Raw genomic sequence first — 26,207 nt, forward strand, 5'->3', positions numbered from 1 at the left:
AATCACATGAGGATACAAGCCTTCCATAATCTCCCTAAGGCTCTTTTTATTTCGGTTAGGCATATGTTTCCTCTTCAGTTGGGGGTATTTTTAGCTTTATGCATGCAAACAGTTATTATCCTTGTAGATGAGTTACTTGGGATTAGTTGAGGACGTCTGTACGTTGTAAGGTATTCTGTCTATGGGCTTGCCTTCTGCAGAGACCTTCATGGCAATAGAGGACAGGTCCTGGTTGATCAGGTTCCAGTATGATCTCATGTCGTATTGCTGTCCACTATCCTAGGAGTAATATGCTTCCTAAAGTCAGCTGTGCCCGCACATGGTCTCCTGTGTCTTGTGTAAATGCTGGAGGTACACGTGAGGTCCTACTTGTAGAGGACACGGTGAACATGAAGGTGTGCCACTTTTCTGATGAGCTCATCTGATACAGTGCGGCACGTCATGGTCTCACGCCCTCTTCCCAGGCTGACTCACATTAGCTACTTGGGCTTTGTGGAGTGTTCGAGGATTTTCCAGGGAAACTGTACCCTTTCTCCTCATCCTCACTATTAGTAGTCGGAAACTAAATGTGATACCAGGCGTGCCTAGGCTGCTCAGACCTGTTCTGTGGCTTCTTACGAAGTATGTTCTCCTGGGTATCCTGGGATACAGTAGGGACGTCTGCCTCCAAGCATATGTTGATGTGCATTAAATATTTACAGCGCGCTCCATAGTGACCCGTGCATACATAACTACTGTACCTCCTTGTGTTGTTGGGTTGTAGACTCTGGTTATGGGATCAGCTACCAGAGATGAATGGATGAGGCTGAACTTTGTGTTTTGATGAAATATGGTCTTTCTCACTTGTGGCTATATGGCCTTCAGGCAGTGCATGACCTCCACGGTTTGCTGCCATCATGTACCTTCAGGACACAGTGAGCTATGAAGCGTTGGCACTGCCCCCTCTTGTAGGTTAGTGGCTCCGTGTCTGGCAGTATTTGAGTTTTACACTGGTGAGGCCAAGTTCACATGTCAGTTATTGTGAGCCAAAACCAGATGTGGCTGTAAACACAGAATAGGAGCAGATCTTTCCCTTACCCTGGGTTCACACCTGAGCGTTCCTCAAACGCGCGTTTTACGCGCGTTTTTTGTAATAGTAAACGCGCGTTTGACGCGCGTTTGTGTCATTGACTGCAGTGTCCTATGGCCACAAACGCGCGTCAAAACGCCCCAAAGAAGCTCAAGTACTTGTTTGAGCGTCGGGCGTTTTACAGCGCGTTCGTACGCGCTGTAAAACGCCCAGGTGTGAACCATTCCCATAGGGAAGCATTGGATTTCATGTCTTGAGCGTTTTACAGCGCGTTTGAACGCGCTGTAAAACGCTCAGGTGTGAACTTAGGGTAATGCCTCATGTCTGTGAAGGCTTCACTACTGGTTTGGACTCCCAATCACTGATGGAAATCACTGACCAAATAACTGAAATGTGAACCTGGCCTCACTTGCCTCCTTAATTTGGCCCATTTACTGCCATTCTATACGTATTCATTTTCCTTTTAATAATCCTGTAACCGTTGACTCATGATGATCCTTTTCCTGGCATATTTTCTCTATAATTATTCTAGTAGAAGTGATGGATCTTTTATCTTCTTGATGTTTCTAAGGCCTCATGCACACAACAGTATTTTTTCACGGTCTGCAAAACGGGGTTCTGTTCCGTGATCCGTGTCCGTTTTTTTTTCTTCCATGTGTCTTCCTTGATTTTTGGAGGATCACCAGACCAGAAAAGTAAAAAAAAAATCTAAGTCAAGTTTGCCTTGAAAATGATAGGAAAATAACAGACACGGATCACGGACACGGATGACAATCTTGTGTGCCTCCTTTTTTCACGGACCCGTTGACTTGAATGGGTCCGCGAACCGTTGTCCGTCAAATTAATAGGACAGGTCATATTTTTTTGGATGGACAGGAAACACGGACGCGGATGACAAATGGCGCATTTTCCGAGTTTTCAACGAAAACGGAACAACGGACATGGATGCACACAACGGTCGTGTGCATGAGGCCTAAAGCAGACAACCTGTTTCTGGGGCTGTGTTAAACTTATATCATTCCCACCCTCTGTTGGTAAAACGCTGCAGGCTACTTTCATTGTGGCTCTTGCCTTGGGGGAATTCGGGTGCCACCAGTTGATTCAGTGTGAGCCCTGCAAAGGTTCTCTTCCCTCCTTTACATGCCCAACCAGTGGTAGGAGCTGATCACTAGGCTCGGAGTTGGGGGGGCCTGCAGAATGCATGAATCTTCCCACATTGAAGGAAGTAAAGTGCAAATTTCCCTATGTTCCTTTCATGAAGAAACATCTAGTGGGTCCAGGGAAATTATGGCAGTTTTTAGTGCTCCTACCTGCACACATATTTTATATAAAGATAGATAGAGATAAATAATCTATATATCATATCCCAACCCAAAATGCTGTGTGTGAATCCATCCTTGGTCTCGGGATGCCAGAGAGGCCTGGCCTTTATCTTCTTCCTGCTGCTGAGGATGATTTGTCATGTCTGAAGGGCTCACCGGGCCGGAGTGGGCTCTGCCAGGACTCTGGATTTCCTGTACGTTACTTTCACTTCTCTGAAATAACAATAACCCTAAACCTCAGCATTGTACGTTCTCCTGATGTTTCCTGCTTCTGGCCGATCCAGTAATGCTGATTGCGCACAACTCCTACCCCTCAGTTTATCTACTGCCTTTTACACACTTCTCATAGTGAAAGAAGGGACATTTTGTATTTATTTACAGGGATTTAACAACAAAAAGTACTCAAACAGCAGCAACTGTGATACAAAAACAAAACACGACCCCTTCTGCTCCAGTGCAGTCCTGCCATGATGATGTCCTATGCCTAGTGACCGCTGCAGCCAATTATTGTCCTTAGTGGTCTTAAACATGTAAAGAATGTGATTGGCTGCAGCGGTCATGTGGATGTATATGATCACTGCAGTATAGTAAAGTCCAGTATGGACTGCTGGAGCAACAGGGGAATTAGGCCTCTTTCACACTACAGTATGTTGAATTCAGTGTTTTGCGTTCCGTTTTTCACGGATCCGTTGTTCCGTTTTTTGCTTCCGTTGTGGTTCCGTTTCCGTTCCGTTGTTCCGTTCCGTTTTTCCGTATGGCAAATACAGTATACAGTAATTTCATATAAAAAATTGGGCTGGGCATAACATTTTCAATAGATGGTTCCGCAAAAAACGGAACGGAAACGGAAGACATACGGATGCATTTCCGTATGTGTTCCGTTTTTTTTGCGGACCCATTGACTTGAATGGAGCCACGGACTGTGATTTGCGGCCAAATATAGGACATGTTCTATCTTTTCAACGGAACGGAAATACGGAAACGGAATGCATACGGAACACATTCCGTTTTTTTGCGGAACCATTGAAATGAATGGTTCCGTATACGGAACGCAAAAAACGGACCGTATACGGAACGCAAAAAACTGTAGTGTGAAAGAGGCCTTAAAAGGTGAGAAGGACCACTTGAAGGGTGTCCTGCAGAAATTCTGCACAAATTTCCATGAGTGTTTCTGCACCAACTACACTTGTTACTTGCAGTTTTTGGTGTGAATTTGATGTGGATTTTCCAGACAACTCCCCCCTCACATTGAAAAGAGTGAAAACCGCACAAAGAATCGACATGCTGCAGATTTTAATATCCGCACAGCAGGTCAATTGTATATCAGATTTCTGTGATCTTGTACACCTTGCTGGTACTGTATTATACTGCTTTTTATTTTGTGCGCGAATCCCTGCGGAAAAACTTCCTTAATTTGCCAAGGGTGCAGCTATCCTTACATGTTCAGTATTTGTAAGGCAAAACTGGGTGAGGACCTAAATTGAGGAAATCTAGATTTGTGACTCTTATGTGTTTTGTAACCCCTCCTGGTTTTGAAAATACTGGGGGAAAAATACCAACCGTGTGAATACGGCCTGATTGTTATGTTTAGAGATGAGCGAATTTCTGGTTATGAATGGATACTGAGTAGTGTTGCCCAGGAACCTATTCATGGGCCTTCTGCTTTCTAAGTGCGTTAGGTGGTGTCTGCTGACCTGTGGCGTGAGACAGGTGTTTGCTGTAAGAGCGTGTCACCGCCTCTGGTGTCCCCGGCAAACACTTCACCTCATGTGCACAGTGACAGGAGGTTTCCTTCTCCACCCCAGGGTAAGGCCCCTTTCACACAGGCGTCGCAAAAGAGGTCTGGATGAGTTGCAGGAAACCCGTGCAAGTTTGCACTCAATTTCAGTCAGTTTTGTCTGCGATTGCGTTCATTTTTTCCACGTGAGTGTAAAGCGTTTTTATGCGTTTTGCATGCACATGATAAAAAAAAAACAGAGTGGTGGTACCCAGACCTGAACCCGGACTTCTTCACAGAAGTTCGGGTTTGGGTTAGATTTTCTGTAGATTTTATTATTTTCCATTATAACATGGTTATAATAGAAAACGGCATTCTTTAATATAGAATGCTAAGTACAATGACCATTGAGGGTTAAAAAAAATAACATTACTCACCTCATCCACTTGATTGTGCAGCTGTTATCGTCTTCTTTCTTTCTTCTTGCAGGACCTGCGCTGACGTCGTCGTGCTCACCATGTGGTGAGCGTGATGACGTCAGCGCAGGTCCTGCAAGAAGATGATGATTATGGCTGCGCGATCAAGTGGATGAGGTAATAATTTTTTTAACCTGTAATGGGCATTTTACTTAGCATTTTTTGTATTAAAGAATGCTATTTTCCATGATAACCATGTTATCATGGAAAATAATAAAGTAATTGGAATTTAATGGGGTCCTGGGGCTCACCTCATCATCTCCTTAGCAACCATGAAAATCGCATTGCATCCGCACGATTTTCACGCAGCCCTATTCACTTCTATGAAAAAAGCAGAATAGAGAACATTGCTCATTGTAATGAATGGGTCAGGATTCAGTGCTGTGCGATTACATCATGCATTGCACCCGTGTGGAAAACTCTCTTGTGTGAAAGGGGCCTTAGTCTGGATGTTGCTGGGACAATCTATGTCCCCTTTCTGTGGCTTGTGTTGGGGGCTGATGGTGGCGTGTTTATGTACATCTGTGTATGGGATCCTCTCCCACCAGGCCTGTGCTTAGTCTGGCTTTCCTGAGAGGTATGCCACTATTCTTGGCCAGGAAGACTTGTGAATTCCTGACCAGCAAGTGCCGCATATCTTCACGGCAGATGACTGCTTTCTCTGTGTATTTTCTTCTTTTGTCGTCTTTCTGTGATTGATGCTTTTACAGATCTGACATGCCAAGCATGCAAGGTATTCAAAGAAATTGCTAAGGGGCGGTGGTTGTCTCAGCCCGGTAATTTAGCAGAATAGCTTATGAAGACCTGGAATTAACAATATCCTAAAATATAACACTGCGGGAGCGCCTCTCTAATTGTGTCCTGTGATCTACAGATAATTTACATGCCATAGGATTATCTTTTGGCAGGCGGCGTGAATACAAGCAGCAGAAAGTATGTGGAGTTTGTATTGTTTTAGGGGCTGCTTCTATTGCTGTATAATGGTTTTTGGTGGTCCCCTTCCCCCTCCCCTTTTTATGGTCATGTGAGCAAAAGCTGTGCTATCTATATTGTCCATTTATCTTAATTATGGGATGTAAGTAATGTTTAAGTGGGCCATCCATGCTTTGTCCTTTGAACTTGTCCTTCCTTTGGCACGTCTTATCACTGTAGTAAATAGCTGGGTAGCACATAGCTAGACTACTGAAGGTGGGAGTCTTGTTTGTCTTTATATGTTAAAGGGGTTCTCCGGGAAGTAAGAAAATGAAAATAATTAAATATTACTTTATCATAAATATATTCCCAAATATCTTTCATTAGTTATTATTTTTGTCTGGGAAGCGATTATTAGGAGAAATAAAATTGCCACTGTCACATTAGTTCACACAAAACTTGACCTAATCACACATGAGGACAAGTTACTTCACAGCAGTGAGGGAAAGAGCTGCCTCCTCCTCCTCTTTTCTACTTGTCAGGGATTAGGACAGGTTCTGTGTGTACTAATAGGACTACGGCTATTTTATTTCTCCTGATTGCTCCCAGACAAAGCAAGCCATTATAACTAATGAAAGTTATTTTGGGAATATATTTTTATAAAATATTTAAGTATTTTCATTTTCTTAATTCCCGGAGAACCCTTTTTAAAATGAACATAACCATAGACAACCCATTTAATGGCATTTTATCTTAATTTAACCATTTTGGAAGGTTAATAAAGTATTAGTCCCATCTGGCTATACTCAGTCTACTTGTACTTCACATCGCTCCCTCTCGCCTTGATTTAATTAGAAGAAATATAGGCCTTATTTATCAAAACTGTTTTAGTTGCCCAAAGCAATTGGCTCAGCTTTTATTTTTTTAGGAACACTAAGGCCTCCTGCACGTGGCCGTTGTCCCGTTTAACGTGTTTTTCTGCGGTCCCATTGACTTTCAATGGATCCGTTGAAAAATCGAAAAAAAATGCACCGTTTGGCAGCCGCATCCGTGATCCGTGTTTCCTGGCCGTGCAAAAAATATGACCTGTCCTATTTTTTTTTTTTTCACGGCCAACGGTTCACGGACCCATTCAAGTCAATGGGTCCGTGAAAAATCACGGATGCACACAAGATTGTCGTCCGTGTCTGTTTTTTCCTATCATTTCAATGGCAAACTTGACTTTTTTTTTTTTTTACATTTTTATTGTCCGTGGATCCTCCAAGAATCACGGAAAACCCACGGAAGAAAAAACTATCACGGTACAACGGAACCACGTTTTGCGGGACGTTAAAAAATACTGTCGTGTGCAGGAGGCCTAAGAAGTGAAAAGTGAGCGCTGTTTGGTAGCTTTGGGCAACTAATACGCTTTTCCTGTTAGACCGTTTTGATAAATGAGGCACATAGTGCTGAGGAAACGGGCCAACGGTAACCCTGGTTTGGGCTTTTTTTGGATGTATCGGGCAGTAATAAGTGGCTAATTGCTCCATTAGAATACAACCCGAAGTCTCAGTAAACTGAATGTATCTGGCCATAGACGTTACCTAGGTCAGTTGCTATCCTGCCCAGTCCCCAGAATGTCTTGAAGTGTAGGCTCACCCGTTGTTGGATCACTTTGTGTCTCAATTAACATTTCCCTGTGGCTTCCTTGTTAGCCAACATGCAACATATGACCCTGAAAAAATGGGAGGAAATGTTCTTCTAATAAAATGTCCTAAAGGCTTAAGTACATAAAGATGAAAGCTCCTTTCATGTAGGTAAGTGCACACCTGAGATTGTGTCAGATCAGAAGTATCTTTGTGTCTGAGAGTTCTCTGCTAGTAGTAATGACAGGTTAAATGGCCATCTTCATGCCTTTCTTAAGAAAACCTTGTCCTCCAGGCGACCGGTTGATAAAAGGAGTAGATTAGTCATGCTTCAGAAATGCATGATCTCAAAGCGAGTGTAAAGTAACTTTCTCTAATATTCATGTGCGTGTCATTTTTGTTACCTATTATATTTAAAGATGAGCCAATTGATTCGTACAACTTGGATTTGTACCATTTTTGAGCTGTTGGGGACTCCATCCTCACCGTGGATTGACAGGGCCAGATATCTCGCCAGGCCTTATTACTCCAAGTAGCTCCTCTGTGCATGTGTCAGTACACTTCTGGTGTATTGTACCGGTCTATTCGCCTGTCTCTACTCGCTGTACTTCCAGTACTATACAATGGGCTAGCTCCAAAGACTGGCAATTCTTCATGTGTAGGTGGACTGTTGTGGCTTATTAGAAAGACTAAGCTTTCCAAAGTTACTACTAGGCGCCCCCTCTTCAGAGTTGACTGGGTGCACGTACATCTGTCCTGTCCATCTCGCATCCAGCATTGCACCTGATACCCTGGATGTACATGAACGATCCCACAGAAAACTGTAGGATCACTTCTGGCTTGTGCTGGAGGCAAACTGCCAGATTGCCGGACATATGTGAAGGGGGGCCTTAGAGATGGAAATCCAATTACCCTACGCAATTTCAATGCTTGCTGGAGAATAAAGCAATATGTCCTTGTAATGTGAGCGGCACCTATCATGTACGGACTGTGGAGTCATGACCTGGAGGCTTCTGCGTTAGGCGAGGTGCTGGCTGAGCTGTTAGCAGATTCTAGATGCTAGTGAAGGTCATGGACACTGTAATCTGTGCTGCAGACAGTTAATATACAGCATGGCGTATCATTAGGACTGCCCGTGTCTTGTTTTATGCTGTCTGGTTTTGGTTCCCACTGGATGTATCCCTTACCACTAGACCTGATTGTCGAGCTTTTTTTGGCAGCAATATGGTAAAACAGGCCAGGACAAGTCTAGTTGACACAACACCTTTTTTATGGTACTTTCACACTTGCGGCAGAGGATTCCGGCAATCCAGGCGCAAATTGATGTGATGGCATTTGTCAGACTGATGCGGATCCGTCTGACAAATGCATTGCAATGCAGGATCCATCTCTCCTCTGTCTTCCGGGAAAAAGTGATCCGGTATACATTTTTAAAGCCGGATCTGTTTTGCCAGAACACTTAATGCTGGGTCTGGCACTAATTGGCTTCAATGTAAATTAATGCTGGATCAGTATTTTTGGCCGGAGAGAAAAATGCAGCATGCTGCGGTATTTTCTCTGGCCAAATACTGTAAGAGGGACTGAACTGAAGACATCCTGCTGCATACTGAACGGATTGCTCTCCATTCAGAATGCATTCGGATAAAACTGATCAGTTCTTTTCCGGTATTGAGCCCCTAGGACGGAACTCAATGCCGGAAAAAAAATGTTAGTGTGAAAGTACCCCTAACCAACCCTTTCATTCAAGTATTCTTGTGAAGTTCCTTTAGTCCATCCAATAGTCCAGAAAATCTGCTAGTGCTATAAAAAAACAAAACATAGAACAGAAATGAGGGTATTGTCCAGTGTCTTAATTCCCACTGTCCCCCAGGAGTTCCTCTGACTAAATGGGAAACCAGATTATCTGATCCCATATTGAGCCCTATTCCTTTTAGTATTAAAGGAGTTGGGAAAATAGTCCTTTTCTCGTTAAATATATTGGTGGTAGATTTAGCAATGTCTGCCCATAAAGCTGTACTGGCACGGGCAGTGCCCATAACGTGGTCCTAATTCACAGCGATACATAGACTCCAGCAGTGGTGCTGGGAGGACTAGATTTTCTAATAAGGATGTGATGTAGACCAGGTGGTAACTAGACCTGATGTAGGACAGTGTGGTAGAACTCACATCAGTCATAATCCCAACCTCCCACTCCTGCCTCAAGGTCGGACAAAAGAGGTTTCATTCTTTAAAGGAACCTTTCAAGAAAGATCCATTGCTTCTTTTCATAGAAAGTGTATGGCTAGTTTAAACAACTGTAATGGCTAATAAGGACTAAAATGCGTGTGGCCGTGTCAGCAAACAGGTCATTTACCATATAATTATTCAGATGTTCAGCCATCAACAAACTTCTATCTAATGTGTATATTCAGTTCTAGACTGGCCTATCATGTTCCCAAATGCTCTGTCCACCTTCTCCCTTTATTTCTCAGAACCTGATCCCTTTATCCAACAGTATCTCCCACGCTGCATGCACTTCATACACAATTACTGTAGGTGGCTGGCAGTTGTACAAAACAAACCCTTTACCCCTATTTCCTCACAGATCGTAAGCTCCTGAAGTCAGATCCTCACTCCTTGTTTGACTAGTGCTCTATAAGTAAAGATTATCCATACTGAGTATTGCACTCTGGACTGTATTCTCTCGCCATGGTCTTCAGATGGATAGGAGCAGCTGTGTGAAGGAATCTCCAGCAGCTGGATTTTCCAGGCAGTGGTTCAGAGAACAACTGCACAGTCCTCCCATGTAGAAAGTGTCCCTTCAGCAAGCCACAGAGTTTGGGTTAACGCCTCCTCCTATTTGTGTAATCCCTGTGCAAACAGTGTGTGCTTTTATTAGATGGCATTCGGTCTACATTTCCAGTTGGTTGCATCTGAAGGCTTATGCTGAGAGCCTGCTTGGCTACACGTTTTTCTAGTGCAGTTTGATACCAAGTTCCCACGGGTAGTGACTGCTTCACATGCAACAAAACCATGTGGCAATAAATGTTAAGGAGACCTTCACAGAATAATTGACATATACTGTGGGGTTTCGCTCTGGTAGATGGGGTAAGCAGAAGCAGTACAGAGGAACGACAAAACCTAGTGTCATTCAGTACAGTAAAAATCTAAATTCTCATCTAGTGTTCAGTGCACAGAGCTGGTGTGCTCCCAGGACCTCCTATCGGACATGTAAGATGACCCTTACAGTAAGCTAGCAGGTTTTTCCGTTTTTGACTGCTGTCACTTGCACTTGGCAAGAGGTATGATTCACACTTTGGATGCACAGGAAAACGTAATGGATATGCTGGGGCAGGCACTTCCACTCTGAGTAAGAGATAAAGCAGCAATGGAATTTTTTTTATCTTGGCCGTAGAAAAGTCAACTAGAATGATTGAGAACATACAGTTCCAGGTGTCACATCATTAGCTGGTAGGAACTTCTGGAAGACATGGACTGCCTTGTATATCCACAGAACAGAATCCAGGACTATTGGTCCCTGTGTGCACAGTTCATCCATGGTCGAGGGGTTCCTTGTTCTTCTCCTAGAGGGACCAAGAGTTGGGGCTTTCACCTACAAGACGTTTGTGGCATATCCTGTGGATGTGCTGTAAATGTCTTGTGGGAAAGCCAAAACTATAAACTACCAGAGTGGTCCACTCCGGCAATATCTCGTAGGCTGACATCCATATCAAAGTAAATGGGAGAATGGTAACTACACAACGCATGGAGCTGTGCACTTCTGATCTGTGTGTGTGCAGGGTATCGGACCTCCACCAATCTTATATTGATGACTGAGTAGGTCATCAGTGTTTAGTCCTGGAAAAACTCTTAAAGAAAGAGCAAATTACTTTTCTTTGAAGAAGGACCCAAGGGAGTCTCTTCTGAAAACATTAGTATTTTTATATTGTTGGAATATTTTATTTTTATTGCATTCTCGGCTGAACAACTTTATTCCAGCTGTGTAGAGGACACCAAACATCCTCTCCCCTTTTAAACCTAGGAGATACTTCTGTGTAGACCCTGCTACCTCTGTTTCCTTCATATTGGTGCCATAAAAGCCAGGACTTCCCTCCTAGATGAAGGAAAGGCGGATCAGCTGCTCAGTTTCCTGAACATTCATTGAAGGGAAAAGCCCAAGGAATGTTTTCATGTGACATGCATTGTTCTCTGCTGGATCCGAGCAGTGGGACCAGGTCCCCTCTCCAGGGGTAAGGAACATCTTGTACCTTTTCATAATCCGCAGCAGGTCACTGCATTCCTGGAACCTCTTTTCAAGTGGTAACAGCTGGAAATAAACTCTATCCAGTTTCTGTTATGTATGGAATATATGATTATCAGGAGGCCAAACGTGCAAATAAATCCTACAGCCCTGAGGTGGCTTGGTGTCATTTTCATTATTCGTATAAGCCTATCTCGGGTTATATTTGCTAAGGGCAGAGGTGCAAGGAATTGAAATCCCCACCCTCATCTCACGGCTATCCCTCATGCACATGTCTCCATATTGCGAACCGCATATCTGCAAAATACCAAAACCTTCTATGTGCAATCCATATTTTTCTTACTAGCTACGTTACTAGAAATAACTATTCTTGTCTGCAATATGGACACGAATAGGAGATGTTTATATACCATAACTTCCAGAATGTTCATATTGATGCAGACAGAACACCGATTACTTCTTTGTGCGGTCCGTTTTCTTTTTGTTTTTCAGACTTGTGGGTCAGTGTGCAATCCGCAAAAAATGCAGATCAGACACAGATACAAAATATGGTTGTATGCATGAGGCCTAAAATCAAAGGCACGTGGCACGGTATAGCGGTGAAGTGTATTAAAGCAGCTGTAATGGCTGTGTGATGCTGGAGGTACACATGCTATTGTAGTAGCTGGTACTATACTTCACAGTGCGGCATACTGAGCAAATCCATCGCTCGCATTTCATGTATGGAGTGATGATCTCTCCATTCACTTCTGTGGGAGCTCTGAACACGTTTGAGCAGGCTCACTCAGCAGTTTTATGAACTGCCATTGAAATCGATGGAGAGCAGTGCATTTACTTTTTTTTTTTTTTTTTTTTTTTTTTTTTTTTTTTTTTAAATCAATATAACTTTTGAGGCCTATTTATTTTATTTATTTTTTTTGCAGGACAAGTTATAGTTTTTAATGCACCGTTTTGGGTACATGTAATCATTAACACCAGTTATTTTTCTTAAACCCCCTTTGTTTACGTAAGTAAAAAGGTGTATTGGTGGTCACTAAGTGGTTAAACGTGGGGACCCAGGCTTCTGCAGTCTGGTAGCGTTATGCACATAACCCCGTTTGCTTTGTCTGTACCTATTATTGCAATCGTGCTAACTTATTGTGGCCTTGGTGGCAGCATTATCTGCACCTATGTGTACAAATGAGTCAGTTTGGTACATACTACCGTAAGTAACATCATTCATCTTTTTGTGCAGTAAGGATGTGTTCATGTACCCCTAGCCCACGTATGCCCAGCTATTGGGACACTGATCATGGGTGATTATTACTCTCCCCATGCCCCCCCCCGGTTTATTGAGCTTATCCAGCTTGGTGGCCATGGATGATCTCATTATCCTGAGTTGCTTCTCTGCCTTGTACCAATATTAATTAACCTACAAAAAACCTCTCTCAGACTAGACAGCTATAATTTCCACCTGTACGGTATCCGAAATAGACTAAAACAAACAAGTGGAAATAATGTATCAAAATATCAATTTATTATAAAATATATAGTATGGGGAAAAGACAGGATGGTATACAGTGTACAGAAAAGCAAAGGGCCATACAACACCATAACATACACCTATCTGCCTGTGTATCAATAAAACACAGGATGGTGTAGCAATTGAAAGGAGAGGGACTCAAGCTCAGGGACAACCAATACTGCATAGCATAAAGAATAATTACCACAATGGGGTTATATGCTATTAATGCAGAAAATTCATACCTTGGTGTCCATGGGCTATCCCTCACATCCCAAAATTCATATACAGCACGACTAATAAATATAAAAGGAAAATCCTTAAATCTCATCAGTATCCAGAAAAAAAGTAACAGTGGTAAACCTGGAATATCTAGGACCCACTATGGATGTATGTAGAAGTGCCAAAGGGATGTCATGCTATGCTAAACACAGGACGTACCTGAAGACATGGTGACTGGAAGGATGTCAGACCCTAAGCGCGAGACCTCGACGCGCGGTTCACCTCAGCGGCTTCGTCAGGAGGTCAATATTGTACCAATATTACCTGGTCCCTTCAGATAGGCAATTGTTGGACGGAAGCATTCCTTCCTGACAAACGCCTGCTGGTCGGTAGAGGTGACCGCTGCATTTCCATGCATCTCCTCCACAATATGGGGAGGAGGGATCACTAGTTCCATCGCTCGTCCCCATACAGAATCATTGTTTGCCGGCAGCAGAGGCTGTTAAGGGTACTTTCATACTAGCGGCAGGGTGGATCCCACAGGCTGTTCACCCTGTCGGATCCGTCCTGCTGCTATATCGCCGTGCCGACGGACTGCCGCTCTGCCCCGGGCCCCATTATAGTCAATGGGGACGGAGCGGCAGTCTGGCGGCACTGCGAAACAGCGGCAGGACGGATCCAACAGGGTGAACAGCCACTTGCCCAGTGTATCAGATGCTGCTTCCTTAGCTCGGGTACACTGCGCAAGCATCAAGTCGGCTCAGTGACTTGGAGCCTGAGCAGTGGATGTAATGAGCTTGGAAAGCAGCGCTCAGACTACGGGTTACTTACCGTATGTAATCATGGAGACACATTGGTCTGCATGGCAGCTGGAGCTTGCAGTTTATTAATGGCTTACTGTAGATGTGTGTGCAAAACTGTACCCACAACTATGTCGTCGGTCACAATGCAATATTCATATGCGGAGCAGTGGGCACATTAGATCAGCTTTTGGGCTGCGAAATCGGCGAGCACATTTTCCTATGAATTGACAAAAAAAAAGGAAGTGTTACGAGGAAGCATGTGATGCGGACAATGATTCATCTTTTTGAGGATAGCTGCAGAGCAGTCAAAATACTGTCCTATTTAATGGAGTTATCCAAGATGTATGAAAACACTTTTCTTACCTACTATATATCTTATGTTATTGTGTTTTCCAGATTTTTGACATAAGGCAATTTGGTAAAAAAAAAAACGGTGGTGAAAATTACAGGTCTTTTACATGACCAGTTATTGGTGGAATGAACATTCATTGGAACGTTAGTTCCCAGTAAAAGGGCATGCTTTCCTATACTGGGCTGTAGGCATCCAGTGTAATAGTAGATAATGGAACATGATACTTAGCGGTATATGTAGGTCAGGGCATCTCATGTCAGAAATCAGTGGGTTTGCTCTTCTAGCAGACATGGTCTCAGGCATGCATCTCTCAAAGTGCTAGTTTTTGCTCTTCGCAAGTGCCCGTCTGTCTTAACATTGGCATATCGCTCCCTTTCACAGCGCAGCCTTTTAGGGTAGAACAAGATGGGGGTGAGGTCATTCCAAATTAATGAGAGAGAGAACTATTTTTGCCTTGCTTGCTGTGCTGACCTTATTCCTGCTTATCGGTTTTGGGTTTTCATTTGCTGACATTTCTTATTTCTATAAATTCCATAACATTAAAGGGTTTGTCCCAGAATGACAACTTGGGCTACTTTCACACTAGCGTTCGGGGCTCCGCTTGTGATTTCCGTTTGAAGGCTCTCACAAGCGGCCCCGAACGGATCCGTCAAGCCCTAATGCATTCTGAGTGGATGCGGCTCCGCTGAGAATGCATCCGTCTGGCACCGTTTGTCCTCCGCTCAGCAGGCGGACACCTGAACGCTGCTTGCAGCGTTCAGGTGTCCGCCTGGCCGTGCGGAGGCAAACGGATCCGTCCAGACTTACAATGTAAGTCAATGGGGACGGATCCGTTTGAAGTTGACACAATATGGCTTAATTTTCAAACGGATCCGTCCCCCATTGACTTTCAATGTAAAGTCAAAACGGATCCGTTTGCATTACCATGAACAAAAAAAAAAATTATATATATATATATATATATATATATATATATATATATATATATATATATATATATTATTTATTTTTTTGTTCATGGTAATGCAAACGGATCCGTTCTGAACGGATCTAAGCGTTTGCATTATAGGTGCGGACCCATCTGTGCAGATACCAGACGGATCCGCACCTAAACGCAGGTGTGAAAGTAGCCTTGGTCACAATATAGTCACCCCCATTTTGGATCAGTGGTGGTCTAGCATGTGCACTGCCACCCCATTCAAACTGTGGGACTACAGGAAATTGCTGGAGAACTGTTGGCTCTCGGGGGCCCCCCCATGTATGCCATAAACATTAGGCCGTCAGCCTGAATCGGCACATTGTTAATTTATATACCTGCAGAACTGTGGCAGAAACACAAAATTGGTGCACATCACTTGTCCTAATATTTTTTTTTTTTTTTTTTTTTCCAGGGTCGGCACTTTCTGTGTAGAACACATCTTTTGTGGTGATCTAAAGCTGGCCATGCCCTAGTTTTTAAAGGGCGTCTGTCAGCAAATTTTGTACCTGGCTGACCAGTTACATGTGCACTTGGAGCTGAAGGCATCTGAGTTGGTCCCATGTTCATATGTGCCCGCATTACTGAGAGAAATTATTTAATATATGCGAATTAGTCTCTAGGAGCAATGGGGGCGTTGCCTTTTACACCTAGAGGCTCTGCTCTCTCTGCAACTGACCCACCCTCTCCACTTTGACAGGGCCAGGCAGTGAAAACGTCGTCAGGCCAGCCCATGTCAATCAAAGTTGAGATAACGTGGCAGTTGCAGAGAGAGCAGAGCCTCTAGGAGTAATGACAACGCCCCTGTTGCTCCAAGAGGCTGATTTGTCTATATTAAGATATCATAATTTTTTTCTCAGTGATACGGGCACATATGAACTTGAGAACAACACATATGCCTTCAGCTTCAAGCGCACATGTAATAGGTCAGCCAGTGTCATAGGCACAAATCTGCTGTCAGATGCCACTTAAATGTCCACTTTCTGACTTGCCAGCCATTCATGTTTGCTCTGCGTTGTCCAACATGGCTTTCCCCAGATGTCTGTCTGTCCATCATCTGTCACGTTCTTACTTGGCACCCACAGTCTGCAGGCCCATATGGCTGTTTAGTCTTTGTATGGCCAGCTGGATAGCTTTGAATGCAGCTCCCTATGGTGTATCTGTGCCTAACACTAGTAGAGCTGCTACAGCCGGGGGAATTCCTAGAATTTCTACAGCAGATGGGTTAAATGGAAACAGAATATTTTCTTGGCCGGGCCCTGGTCCCTCTACCAGTCTCATGCTGTTGGTGCGGTGTTTAGAATTGCTCAGCTCTTGGGGCACAATGCTGTCTGAAGATCCCGGCCTCGGACTATATATGGGCCTCCAGTAAGGGCTTGTGCTTTATTTATATCGCCAGGCTCCTCCAGGACTTGCAGAGTCAGAACAAATGCTGTTTTGGAAGCTGGCCAGCCCTGAAGGCAGAATTTTTTTTATTTTTTTTTCCACCCAGTTCCATCCTTTTAAGCAGAACATTTCACAGCGAGTGTGTGCATCAGATGATCTGTAGAACTCCTACCCAGGAATACAAACCTGAGTCGTGTAGCTTACCCTGATGGGCACAAACAATGAGGAATATCTTTATATTGCCTTTCTATAAATGTGTAGGGAAATCAGAATCTTCCCAGCACTGCTTTAATCACTCCTCATAGAGGCATTGATTAGGTTAAAGGGAACCTGTCATGTGGATATTTGATTATAATCTAACTAATTATATACAATCATTAACTGCTAAAATGTACCTTAGATGTATTCACTTACTGGTGTGACAGATGGTTACTCATAATATACACACAAAGATGCCGCATGCTAATGAGCTGATTTGAGTCCAGCGTGATGTCATTGAGTCCAGCGTATATTTAATTCAGAGCTATAGCCACTCCCCTGCCCACCTGCTGCTGATTCCTATGGAAACAAACTGTCATTCAGCAGCAGGTGGGCGGGGAGAGTCAGCTCATAAATATTCAGGACTCATCATTATCAGCTGGAGCTTTTTAATACAAGATGTTGGCAGAAAGAAAGTGTCCCAGCATTTTGCTAAAAGAATCAGTCACTTATTTATGTTGCCCTTAGTTAGGTCACCATAAAACTGGTGACAGGTTCCCTTTTAAAGGGTTTTAAAGCTGATGGCCCCCACAGAGCTGGCAGATGTCGGAAAGATGGATCGGCAGAGTGAGTGACGGTTTTCCCAGGTGATAAACTGCCTCCGGGGTGTCTGGCAGCCGCTCTCTCCCCCTCCCCAGTATACACATACACGGTCGGCCGACTGAGCATGCATGTGTATAGGGGAGTTGGGAGAGATGGCTGTCGTTCAGCTGATAGCCCTTGAATGTCTATGGAAGTCTTTAGGATAGCCCTTAGAAATTAGATTGGTCCAGATGCAGAATTGTTTGAAGGGGCCACAGCTACAAAACGGTATGCTAGTGTGCAGTACAGACTAATGTTAACAATGATGAGGATTCAGGGCTCACTCAAGTGGCGTAGCCCCTTAAAACAGCTGGAGGTGGCCCCACAAACTAATGCTATACAGATTAGATTGCTCTTCCAAACCACTGATTTGACTGGGACCAGCTGATTTAGTGTAAGGTTGTCTCAGACACGAGGGAAAGGTTAGGGCATTTGGATTTGAACATTCCTGATACTTCTGGCGGCAGAAGTTTATTGACCATAGACTAGGCAGTGGCAGAAGGCATTACACAGGTTGACTATCAGCCGATTTATGATGTACGAAACATCTGCCAGCAAACATGCTGTTCAAACGTTATGTGGATGTGAAAACATTATGGCTACCAACTGGATATGTGGCCAAAAGTATGAAATCTGTATAGATGTGGCCGATCATAGTAGCAATCGTCCCCACAGAGTACAATGAGTGGCACTCATTTAGGCTCAGTTTCTGCCTTTATGAAAGGACTCTCACTGCCATCGCCCCATTCAGAACACATGCATGCTTGGCCAAACTGGTCATGCATGTGTATTGGGGGGGGGGGGGGTGCTAACGGCTATCTAAAATGCATGTCTAACTTCTTAATATTCATGGTGCTTCTCAAGAATAGGGCATAGATTTTACTGGATATATGAGAATTGGGGATGAGCAAACTTCATATTTTAAGTTCGGGTTGGGGTATATGCTGGATTGCCTTATGGATTACCACAGACCATAACGTAATTCTATGCCTTAGAGGCATTCCGTCATAATAGAAGTCTATGAGCTGCATAACAGCTCTGTCGGGTTTTCGTTATACTGGAGGATAGACTTCTATTATGGCGGAATGAATAACAGAATGCCTCTAAAGGCATTCCGTCATAGAATTGCGTTTTATGGTCTGTGGTAATCTATAAGGCAATTCGGCTTATACCCCAAAATATGAAGTTCGCTCATCCCTGATGTATACTGTGAAAGCATAGTTGAGTTTAGAGAAGTCCATAGATCGCTCATAGGCTGCGGTATATCCATACACAAGGAGTGTCGCCATATCCATCATAAAAGGATGATTCTTAGTGTCGTGTGTGTGTGTATATAAATATATATTTTTTTTATATTTTTCAGCCAGTTACAGAGAAGTCAGTTTAACAATCTTAACAGCAATAATTCTAAAAACTGGACAGTAAGACTCTAGTGTCCCTTTTGCTTAATGTTTTTTTCTTTTTAGGATGTTGAGAAGGAAAGAGATCCTTTGTCGTACCTTAGTAAAGAAGAAACCAAAGAGAAGATCCAGCTTTATAACACAGCAGTCACCGACAAATTAAAAATGACCCTGGTGAGTGGAATAGTGTGTAGAAAGATGATGCATGGAAATAATCTTTTTACTTTTAGCATAACCTGATTATATGGCTTTAGCCTTTCAAACGTCATTATAGTATTTTATACTAATTGGCTTACTAATGTAACATCCATTCATTAGCCTTTAATGATCCTGAGGAATTGTATTAAGGTTTTAAGCATTGGTTTGGGTTCTATACCTCCTTGTTGCTTTTAGAATTGTAAAAACCTAGAAATATTGGTGTGACTCCATACTGCGGTGTTCTTTCATTTATGTGAAAGCAAACACTTCACGGAAAAATCTGTACACCTTAATAAGCAGTGATAACTCTTATAAAGACTCGCATAAAAAAGTGGCACTCACCGAATCTTCGCAAGTCGTAGCTTTATTTCAGGTTAAACACTGCGGATGCGGGTCACAATTGCAGCAAAGTAAGGCAACAGCCGTTTCGCTTGACAAAGCGCGATCTCGGCGCGAAACGGTTGTTGCCTTACGGTGACTGACGTGCATTTTTAACCCCTTAGTGACACGACTAATTTTAGCTTTAAAAGGGTTTTCCAGGATTTTTTTTTTATTTTTTTTTAAACTGATGGGCACCTGGTCTCTAAAAGGTTCGCCAAACTGCAACCCAAAACCCACTTATCTATTGCAAACTGCTTAACAAGGCAAGTTAACATAAATACTGTAGTCCAATACTTACCAAGCATATCTCTGTACATCGTATAGTGGCTGTGCTTGGTATCAAGCTCAGCCCCATTCACTTAAATGGGGCTTAGCTGCTTCTAGGCCATGTGAATGATAAGCATGTCGTCACTGGCCTAAGAAAAGCAGAGAGAATTCACAGGCATGCACAACCTTTTGTCTCTGCAGAAATCTAATGGACCGCATTATAGTCTATGGGGCCCGTGGGCTCCATTCGGCTCAGTTATGTGCCGAATCAGTCCTTTGCATTTTCCTGCCCCTAAACGGGGGCAGGAGAACGGAAAGGCTGAACGGTGATGTGAACGAAGCCTAGAATGTAAATATGTACAAGTGTTCACAAGGACTTATTTGATGCCATGATCCAAATGCTGGCAAATGTCTGGATCATTGCATCAATAAATGGCCTAAATTTGCAGGGGGAATTAGATAGGCAAGCCCTAACCTCTCGCTGCTTTCCAGGAAAAAATTGTCCATATCTGACTTATTTATTATTAAAGAGGAGAGGATACTTGCTGGAGGAGAAGGAGGGATGAAGGGGGGTGGGGATGTTTGCTTTAACCCTTCCTATCTCGGGCTGTGTAGCAGATAGATATGGGCCTGGTCTTATTTGAAAACTGACAGTTTTAAGATTTTAAATAGACTAGGATTAAAGCATTAGTAGCTGAAGGGAATGTAAGCAGATGAATCCTGCTATCACTCCCAACCTGAATTCTACAAGTTTAACTCTCCTGATATAGAGAAGGTAATGCTGTCATCCTGTACTTGTTTGAAAGCTTAGATTGACGGCTTTTAAACAAGGCCATATCTGTAGCTAGAAAGCTCAAGGTAAGAAGGCTTTTCCCAAAGCCTGAGCAGAGCTCGGGCAAAACTATTGGGGGAGATGAGCTCAACCCAGACACCTGGCAGGTTATCTCCCATGAGAACAAAGACTCAAACCTCTTGAAATCCAACATGTCCAATCTTTTGGTTCACCCCCATACACCTAATGGTCAGCCGGTCCCAATGAATTCAGCGGTTCCAGCTTGAATAAATATGCTGAGGCAACTAGGCCTGGCTGCACGTCACCCATGCCTATTTCGTCTGTAAAAGTGGCAAGTGAGGCTCAGAGGCCTCCAAAAAAAAGCGTTGCGTGTTCCAAAATGTGTGACCTTTTTTAGCCCAGAAAACTTTTATGGAGGAATGATAAATGTCCCTCATTACATTGACATTTCGGTCATAGATTAAAGTAATGACTTGCAAAGCTTTAATCGCTGGAGGCAGTTTACACGAAGCCTATCATCAGAAGCATCAAATTAGGACTCTGTTCAGAGCATAGTGCTAACATATGAGTTTCTTGAGTTTACATGTGTGTTTTGTTTTAACAGAACTCCAATGGGATCTATACAGGCTTTATCAAAGTACAGATGGAACTCAGACGACCAATCACTGTACGGACACGAACAAATGCACAAAGCCATGCCAACGGCAATGAAAACGATACTGCCTTCTACCTGCCCAAGGGCAGCATAAATATTTTACACATTAGCAGCACAAACACTGTTCGAGAAGTCATCGAGGCCTTGCTGAAAAAGTTCTTGGTTGCAGACAATCCTGCTAAATTTGCACTTTATAAGCGCTGTCAGAAGGAAGATCAAGGTAAGATACAAGCAGGAGCTCATGTTATACGCCTTCCATCCAAGGTCCGCATTCCTGTGTCACAATTCAACAACGCCATGGCAAAGTGCTCATACCTATTTGCACTATGTCTTTTCTTATCACATTTTCTATCAGATTGTAGCAGATTAAACAATTTTGGGAATTTAGAGAAAGTCTGTTCTTTCTCAGTGTACAAGTGGGAGTGATCCAATACCAGGGCTCCTCAGGAGACGCGAGCTATGACTGCTGCTCCATAAGAAGTCTGTATTCTGCTAACGGATTCTTATTAGGGCGACTGTGGAAATTAAAGTCATCATTTGTATTATTTTTCTAAGAGGCAATTTTTGTAATAATGCTTTCACATACAGAAATTATTCCATTGAGCGTCATGACTATGTACACAGCCACTTTACCTTTTATACACAAACCTGGCCTCCTTGTATGAAAACCTTGGTAAAAAGGATTTGTCCTGGTAGCTGATATTTAAATTTTCTCAGTGCCACTCAGGCCACTATGAAGAGAAAGGTCACTCCGAAGAAGGCAGTTTTACATTTCACCTGTGCATTAATTTGAATGTAATATAACCAGACCCAAATTTGGCTGTGAAGTTGTTCTATAGACCAGGATGTTATTCATATTCCACCCCATGGTTCAAAAGGCCTATAAATATAGGAAAACGTATTGAAACTTTACATTCTTTTCCCAATCTTGACAGGATTAAAGAAAAATTAATGCATTGTATGTCTCTCCTTTCCAGTGTACATGTGCAGGTTGTCTGACAGAGAGCATCCACTCTATCTTCGGCTAGTAGCTGGACCCAACCTCGAAACCCTAGGTTTCGTTCTACGAGAACATGAAACTGGAGATGTCATGGTGCGTAAACACAAATAATTCATTTTAATTTACTTCTCTATGCCAGACACTTATGTCCTTGGAATAAAGTCCAACTTAACTTTGAAGAAGCACTCTGTAAACTGTAGCGACGATACGTTTCTTACCACTACTGTAGTTGCGCGTTTATAACCTCCCTTCTGATCCTCAGCTGTGTCATGTGACCAACACTCTGACTCTCCAAATAACACAGCATTTTATGTGTGGAGAGGAAGCCAGTTACTCTATGGAAGCCTCAATGTCAGTCTCTTAGGAATGAATAGAGAAGTAACTGACTTCCTTTGTGTCAGCTGGAAAGACAGTGTGTTGGTCACATGACATAGCTAAGGATCAGAAGGGAGGTTATAACTCAAAAATACAGGCATCAGTAAGAAAATTACTTTCACTACAGTTAACATCATGTACCATACTAACAGGTTAGAGAATAACATTTTTGTGGTTGCTAAAATTTTGGGTTAGACAAGCTTTCTGTCTCCATTTGATGCCTTATGTTTAATGCAGCAAGTTCAGCCAGAATTAAGTAAGCTTTTTATGTGTTGTTGCAGTGGGAAGCCTTCACAGTACCAGAATTGCAGAACTTCCTGCGCATCTTGGACAAGGAAGAAGATGAACAGTTGCAGAATTTAAAGCGACGCTATTCGTGCTACAAGGAGAAATTAGAGGAGGCGCTGAGTGGAGTACGCAAACCTGGCTAAGGGTGATGGCCAGGCGGACCTGTGTGTTGCAGTATGGCAGAGCAATATGCAGCTCTGTTCAGAGGAGACTTGGTTGCAAGGGAACATATCCATGGGAAGATACATGTGTGGCCTGTCATAAACTGGTCACATGGATTTGATGGATTTTCTTTTACTGGAACTATAAAGGCTGCCACAGAACATGTAGTGTTTGCTGCCGACAATCCAAATATCAAAATCATTTTTAGATTTTGTGTTTTGTCAAATTATTTTATATAAATTATTCAAGCTTTAAGTCTGACAAGAAATGATTGTTTTATCAGGAATTTTATTTAAGGTGGTGTTTTTTTTTTTTTTGTTTTTTTATTTAAATCAAAAATGTTCTTTGCAACGAATGTCTGTCACAGAGTTGGACTGATTCTGGTCATCACCTGAAGATTCAGAAGAATTCATGAAGGTTGTCAGATGGTTCAGTCCAGCCAGCAGAATAGCAAGTGATGATCCCGGAGGCGCAGATAAGAGGGGTCCTCCGAGTTTTTGTAGTGGAGGTTGTGTTTCAGAGGGAAAGCAGATGTGGTTTACCAAGGGTATGTTGGCCTATGGAAAGTGCGATGACCAACAGCTATGCATTGTCCTGTTGGCAATTTTTTTAAGCTGCTAATAGGGTTTTTGTAATATTCTGAGGGAAAAATCCAATTTTCAGATTGTTGCCTAATGAATTGATCTGATGGACAAAGGAGGTTTAATGAGAAAGGAGTTGATTTACTGGTTTACTGTATGTAAGAGTACGTGGGCATACAAGAGAAGCCACTCTTGAAATAAGCTGTGTATTCCTGTATGCTGATGAGATCTGCTTGCCAGGCAATAACAGTTAGAGGGTAAGAATGTGATAGAAAAGGTAGAAATAATGGTAAGAATTGTAGAGTCACTGCGACTCCTAAGACTGTGGTGGAAAAGAGCATGTTCTAAGAAAACCAAAGAGCAAACTGATCACAGGAGGTGTTACTTGGCATTATGGTGGTATAGTTTTATCCTGTTTAAGAAGTATTCTTCTACAATATTCAGTTTCTTTTTTTGTGTTGACGACTAGATACAAAGTTTTGGTTTATTGTTTACCTATCTCTGCATGTTACCTGGCGCGTATAGCTAGTGCTACTGAAGACACATGGATATAGAGTGACACGTAGTGGACAGACTCCAGGTTTTACTTTTACCACTTCATCTCATAGTACAAAAGAATCTCTTTACTTCACATCCGGAATGTGGGGCACCAGAGACGTGCTGTGTGTGTTTTTTGGTTTTAATATGTCCGTTAACCACACATAAGAAATCCCACATGTATGAATTAAGGGACACTCGTGATTGGTTTGGAGAAGATGGCTTATGCTGATGATTAGAGGTTAGAATATCAGATTTTTGAAGGGTTGGGCTATAGGGCTATCCATTTGCTCAGATAGTCCAGATTTTTTTTTTTGGTACCTGAATATCAGTAAAGGTTGGATAGCGGTGTCCTACTACACTGTTACCACATGAAAATGGATGAAATGACCCTGTGAAGAGGACATGTTTAAGCCTAGTTCACACCTCAGTGATTTGGTCAGTGTTCGATCAGGGATTGTGAGCCAAAACCAGGTTTGGATTAAAAACACAGAACTGCTGCAGATCTTTCCATTATATCTTCTGTGTGTAGCCTCCACTCCTAGTTTTGGCTCGCAATCACTGACCAAACTGACTAAATCACTAAAGTATGGACACTTGTCTGTTTTTTGTTTTTGTAGATTTTATTTTAAAGCTGTATTTTATGAAATGGTCAACTGTGAATGAATGCGTTTTTTTTATTTTTGTTTTTTTAATACTTGAAATGTATTTTACTGGGCATATCCCCTACTTCAGACCTAAATGCTACAATGTCTTATGCACTACACATTGTCTCTGATCAAGGGCAGATTACTGTATCTATATCATATTTGTTTTACCTCTTTAAATTATTTTTTAAATAAAATTTATAAAAATCCCTTTTGAGGCGAAAGCAAATTCACAATACTATGTGCTTATTTGCATGTCTTACCAATATCTTTTATGATCACGGTGTGTTCAGTGTGAACTCTTTTACAGAACTTGGCACTGGAGGTTTTGAGCACACCTATCTGCAGAAATTGGATAGAAGGATTAGAATATGTAAGGTCTTAAGTACATCTGCCATGCAGACACTGCTTGTATGCTTGATGGTACCAGAAAGTTACAATTACAGGATGTTCTAATAAAGTTATTCTATTCATGAATTTGAGAAAATGGGTTCTTTCTAGAATTGTTTAGTACTTTTTGCTCTTTTATTAAATTGAAGTACTGTCATTTTTATATGCATGTTGCATCGATCGCAACCCATTTTTCAGTTTTAGAGCTACAGCAGATCTTTATAAGGTTCCTCTTGAAATGTCTTGAGTGTCCAATAAATAAAGTCTTGAAATCAGCAGGTTTCCTTCTGTCATTGCTGAGCTATCCGAAAAATAGCTTGGGTTTATATAATATGGTACATTGTGGAATATAGACCACTGAAGTATTGAATGGTCCTTCACAATTTTATAAAATCCAGTATTTGAGGATGACTAGGATTATCAACACTGTTTCAAAGTAGCCTCTAATTGGGGTTGTCCAGGATTAGTAAGAGTGCAACTGTATAGTAGTGTCCCTCTATGTAATAGAGATGAGCTATAATACCAGGGGCAGTCGGTACAGCCTCTTTATATCATGTGTTTGGGGGGGGGGTTAGTGAATCTCGCAGATATCCAGAGTTTAAAAGTGTGGATTTGCTGCAGGTTTCACCCTCTGCATTGCAAAGGATGAAATCTGAAACCACACTTTTTATATGCTGCAGATTAAAACGCCTCCATTCTTGGTGCGGTGTCCAGACGGACGTCACTTGAAGCCATGGGTGGGTGTCCACTTGTCAGGGGCGTAGCTAAAAGCTTGGGCCCCCGTCCCTCAGTGCTTGTTGGCAAGGGGCAGGGGAGCACATAGCCTTCCTGCTGCCTGAGGCAAACATTGAAAGGGCACCCTCTCATGCCAAATTCTTAACCTAACCCCTTCCCTCCAGACAGAGGTGTAAATTGACCAGTATGCACTTTCTATAATGCCAGTGTCTTATGTGGCACAAGGGTCTTTGGGGCCCCTCAGGCTCCTGGGCCCTGGTAGCGACTGCTACCTCTGCACCCCCTATAGCTACGCCCCTGCCACTTGTTGCTTAGCTCTATTCAGTTGGAGATAAGCCATAAGCAGTTCCACGGCAT

At 42.7% G+C, this 26,207-nt stretch overlaps 1 protein-coding gene across 3 annotated transcripts in view; it reads left to right on the top strand.

Moving 5' to 3' along the window:
- RASSF3 (Ras association domain family member 3) overlaps window positions 1-25,390 on the top strand; it is a 158,922-nt gene extending 133,532 nt beyond the window's left edge. For all 3 annotated transcript variants that reach the window (XM_044280482.1, XM_044280483.1, XM_044280484.1), the window contains 4 exons: window positions 18,908-19,015; window positions 21,085-21,355; window positions 22,113-22,228; window positions 22,792-25,390. In XM_044280482.1, coding sequence (XP_044136417.1) covers window positions 18,908-19,015; window positions 21,085-21,355; window positions 22,113-22,228; window positions 22,792-22,941 — 645 coding nt within the window. In that variant the 3' untranslated portion in view covers window positions 22,942-25,390. The remainder of the gene's footprint in view (window positions 1-18,907; window positions 19,016-21,084; window positions 21,356-22,112; window positions 22,229-22,791) is intronic.
- The last annotated feature ends 817 nt before the right edge of the window (window positions 25,391-26,207 follow it).

Source organism: Bufo gargarizans, chromosome 2 (genome assembly GCF_014858855.1).
Source record: "Bufo gargarizans isolate SCDJY-AF-19 chromosome 2, ASM1485885v1, whole genome shotgun sequence".
Taxonomy (NCBI): domain Eukaryota; kingdom Metazoa; phylum Chordata; class Amphibia; order Anura; family Bufonidae; genus Bufo; species Bufo gargarizans.